This window comes from Sinocyclocheilus rhinocerous, unplaced genomic scaffold, assembly GCF_001515625.1.
Source record: "Sinocyclocheilus rhinocerous isolate Xijiao unplaced genomic scaffold, SAMN03320098_v1.1 scaffold1435, whole genome shotgun sequence".
NCBI lineage: Eukaryota > Metazoa > Chordata > Actinopteri > Cypriniformes > Cyprinidae > Sinocyclocheilus > Sinocyclocheilus rhinocerous.
Genome location: NW_015644861.1, coordinates 1,164,778 through 1,168,649, shown reverse-complemented (window position 1 = coordinate 1,168,649; position 3,872 = coordinate 1,164,778). Strand labels below are relative to the sequence as shown.

Here is a 3,872-nt window from a genome sequence, read left to right as displayed (position 1 = left end):
GGGCTACAAAACACACACATACACGCATTTGTGGCATTGCATTCCAATAGTTTTAACCCCTGAAAAAAAAATGAACAAAAAAAAAAAAACCCTAGTTAATCATTCACTGAGAACAAAAAATTCCCCCCATACCTTCCGGGATGAGCCAGGTGTTCCTTGTGCCCCTGAAGCAAAAGTAAACTGTTTAAGATTTTTCTTTGTGATAGAAGTGGTTATACCTGTTTCTTGTGTTTTTAAAAGCTCTATTACAGTTTGTAGAACCACAATGAAGTGAGGTTAACTCCTATTTTACAGACAATAATATTCAACAAAGACATGAACTGATTAATATTAATTAACACTCATCAGAAGTATGGCTTGAATGTTGACTGTACCTGAAGTGAGCAGCAGAAACAGGCCGAACAGAAGCACTCGTATAGTCATATTGACACAGAATGAGCTTTACAGTGCTCACATGACTTTATATGACGGCAATGAAGTGTGGGAATTCCAACACTTGCGCACACACACACACACACACAGATTCCTGCCTCTCAATGCACACCTCATATCACCTTTAGAAGAGAGACTTCTAGCAGTGTAAAGAACCTCATATGAACTCATCTCTGACGTCATTTTATTTCTGATCAGTTTTATTATTGATGGTTAAAACGATATAAACAGTACAGTATGAACAGTAACTTGAGAAGGAGAATGTTCGTTTAATTTACATTTTAAATTATTATTATTTGAATGTATAATAATACTTTCTCCAATGACCATTCAAAAAACATTAAATAATGCTCACCAAGGCTGCATTTATTTGATAAAAAAAAATACACTCATCATATTATATATTCATTATCCACCTTTTTCTTGTCGTAAAAATGGGCGCGGCCATTTGTAAATTCTATGGGTCTGGCTTCCGGTCTCATCTGCGTCCACTCTGTCCAGTTATTTTTAGCTGAACAATACAGTTTGTTTTGCTGCTTGATGTTGAAAGTTGGTGTGTCTTATCATATTATTTTAATGTATCATCTTAATTATGAACACACTGGTTTGTAGTGCAAACAGTTTTACCGTTTACTGCATGTTGTTATTCTCGTTATTTACCTATAGCGGCTAATGAACCGGAAGTCTCACTCATAGGCTTACTTCCGCGTTGAAGAAAAAGGTTCTATGTTTTTTTTTTTACTTTAATTTTAATAACAAATGTTTTCTTTGTGTTATTTTTTGAATTACTGCATGTTGTTATTCTCGTTATTTACCTATAGCGGCTAATGAACCGGAAGTCTCACTCATAGGCTTACTTCCGCGTTGAAGAAAAAGGTTCTATGTTTTTTTTTTTTACTTTAATTTTAATAACAAATGTTTTCTTTGTGTTATTTTTTGAATTATTTTAATAAAACTGCCTCATTTATAGGTTGATATAAATGGTCATTATGAATCAAGTTATTGATTAGACGTTTATTGCTAACTGGAAAAAGAAGATTGTCTCCATCTACAGGCTGAAACAGGTCAGTGCAGGTGGATTTCTTGAATTATGACAATAGCCCACGCAGATGAAATACTGGGAGGCTTCGATAAGTATGATAGCATTAAAAATGAATATTAATAGCCTAATTGTAATACTTACATGAATATTACGTTAGAGTAGCATTCTTATGTGCTGGACTACATTATTACAAACACAGTTCAGGGACTGCAGTGCTGGTTTGAGCTGTCAAGGGGTCACTTTATAGTGCACTTAACCTCATGTTAGTACTAGTCTGAAGAATGTAACATGATTTAGAGGTCCCTTGGTTTGATAATGAAAATTAGAAGGAAAACAGATTGTTATGATATTGATTACCTAAAGGTTATCAAAATAATTATTAGGTGGTTAATGATTACAAGTATATGCTTATAATAATCGAGGTGAAACTTTGTTCTCCTGGTCTGAAGCTCTGGTTCAACAGTAGAAATCAAATCCAACAGACAAAGAATCAGCAACACAGCAGCATTTACTAAAAAAGAAACATTGATGAAAACTTATCTTGACCCAGTGTTTTCTCAAGGTCTTTTTTCAGCGTTCTAATTATAGTAATGAAAAACACAAATAGTATGATACTATTGCTATTATTAAATAAGAAATGCTATCTTAGATCAGTGATGTTTGAATGAGCTTACCAGCATAGGGCCAAACGGTGGTGATGAATTACTATGCTTGATTCCTGTCATAGTTTTTTAAATAAGCAATCCATCATATATTAATTGTATATTATTTCTAGTTCTTTATTTTTATAATATGTATTATATTATTTAATTATATATATATATATACATTTTATAATTTAATGACATTTATTTAAAATTTAGAATTTTAATTATTTTATAATGAATTTATAGTTTTATAATTTAATGACATTTGTTTAAAATTTAGAATTTTTATTATTTTATAATGTTTGAGCCATGTATATTATTTCTAGTTCTTTATTTTTATAATATGTATTATATTATTTAATTATATATATATATATACATTTTATAATTTAATGACATTTATTTAAAATTTAGAATTTTAATTATTTTATAATGAATTTATAGTTTTATAATTTAATGACATTTGTTTAAAATTTAGAATTTTAATTATTTTATAATGAATTTTTGAGCCATTTAAATTATTCAAGATGTTCTAAGGATCATGGTATTTAGTTTTAAATTCAGATACATTTACCAGTATCAGTAGTAACAAAATAATTTATTTATCGAATATTTGTTAACTCAATGTTTGTGTAAAACATCCTTAAGCGCTGAACGTACAGTAGTATGTTAAACTACTCCTTGATTCAAGTGATGAGCTATTACTCAGTACTAATCCGATCACTTCCTGACAGTGTTTATTTTATGGGAAAGAATCGAAGATAAGAAGCATCAACACCATGGCACTGTAATCACAGCTGATTCAATCAGCACTCTTTGTCTTGTCTTCAGCAGTCTCAGTGTTTGTCCTGATGAGCAGAACACCTAAACTATCATTCTTCAAAAGGCCATATTATACTGCAAAAGGAATTCTTCTTCTTTTAGTAAAGTACATGATGTAAAATGAAATGACAATTTTAATGCGATGGAGATAATACAGCTGCAATCTGGGTGAAAGGCATCACAGTAAAAGGAAAATGACTCTCTTACAGGAGCATATCACTGTGCATAAATGGTTATGCACACGTGCAATCATGCCACGCATCAAAGATCATTAGCCACATCATCACATCATCCTCATAATTGATCCATTATCCAGTTTCTTATTGGTTGTGTAAACACAAGTCTCGCATAATACGCTATAATCAGTCAGTATAGGCTATATATATATAGAGAGAGAGAGTTATTATCTCGGTGTACTAAAATAACTAAAATTAAAACATTAATTATTAAATAAAAATAAAATAATGATAACAATATAGACATAAAAAACTAATTGAAATGACAAAAACACAAAACAACATTAGGCTACAAAAAAGTTAACTAAAACTAAATGAAAAGTGAAAATATTAAAATACTATAACTATATATGTGTGTGTGTGTGTGTAGATATTTTTTTTTCCTTTATCTACTTTAAATCAATTTTAATAAAACCGTAAAAATAACAAACATTTTTCAAAAATACCTGAAACCAACAAGTGTTTCAATAAAGTCAATTTTTAAAATAATTTTCGGTTTTAACTTGGACCTCCTTATATAATATAATATAATATAATATTTATTTATTTAGTCATTTAGCAGACGCTTTTATCCAAAGCGACTTCCAAATGAGGACAACAGAAGCAATCGATTGTAGTATTAAAACAACTAAAAACAGATCCAAAACTAAAAGCTAAAACTTTATAAATACTACCTATACACATTTTAAAAAT

The 3,872-nt window shown here is 29.8% G+C and overlaps 2 protein-coding genes across 2 annotated transcripts in view; one reads left to right on the top strand and one right to left on the bottom strand.

Annotated features, from left to right (window-relative positions):
- LOC107758865 (probable pancreatic secretory proteinase inhibitor) overlaps nucleotides 1-532 on the bottom strand; it is a 1,104-nt gene extending 572 nt beyond the window's left edge. The window contains exons 1-2 of the mRNA XM_016576697.1: nucleotides 375-532; nucleotides 133-164 (exon numbers count right to left, since the gene is read on the bottom strand). Of these exons, the coding sequence (XP_016432183.1) occupies nucleotides 133-164; nucleotides 375-423 (81 nt within the window). The 5' untranslated portion in view covers nucleotides 424-532. The remainder of the gene's footprint in view (nucleotides 1-132; nucleotides 165-374) is intronic.
- Nucleotides 533-1,522: 990 nt separating this feature from the next.
- Nucleotides 1,523-3,872, top strand: part of LOC107758845 (microsomal triglyceride transfer protein large subunit-like) — a 16,322-nt gene continuing 13,972 nt past the window's right edge. The window contains exon 1 of the mRNA XM_016576672.1: nucleotides 1,523-1,566. Within this exon, the coding sequence (XP_016432158.1) occupies nucleotides 1,523-1,566 (44 nt within the window). The remainder of the gene's footprint in view (nucleotides 1,567-3,872) is intronic.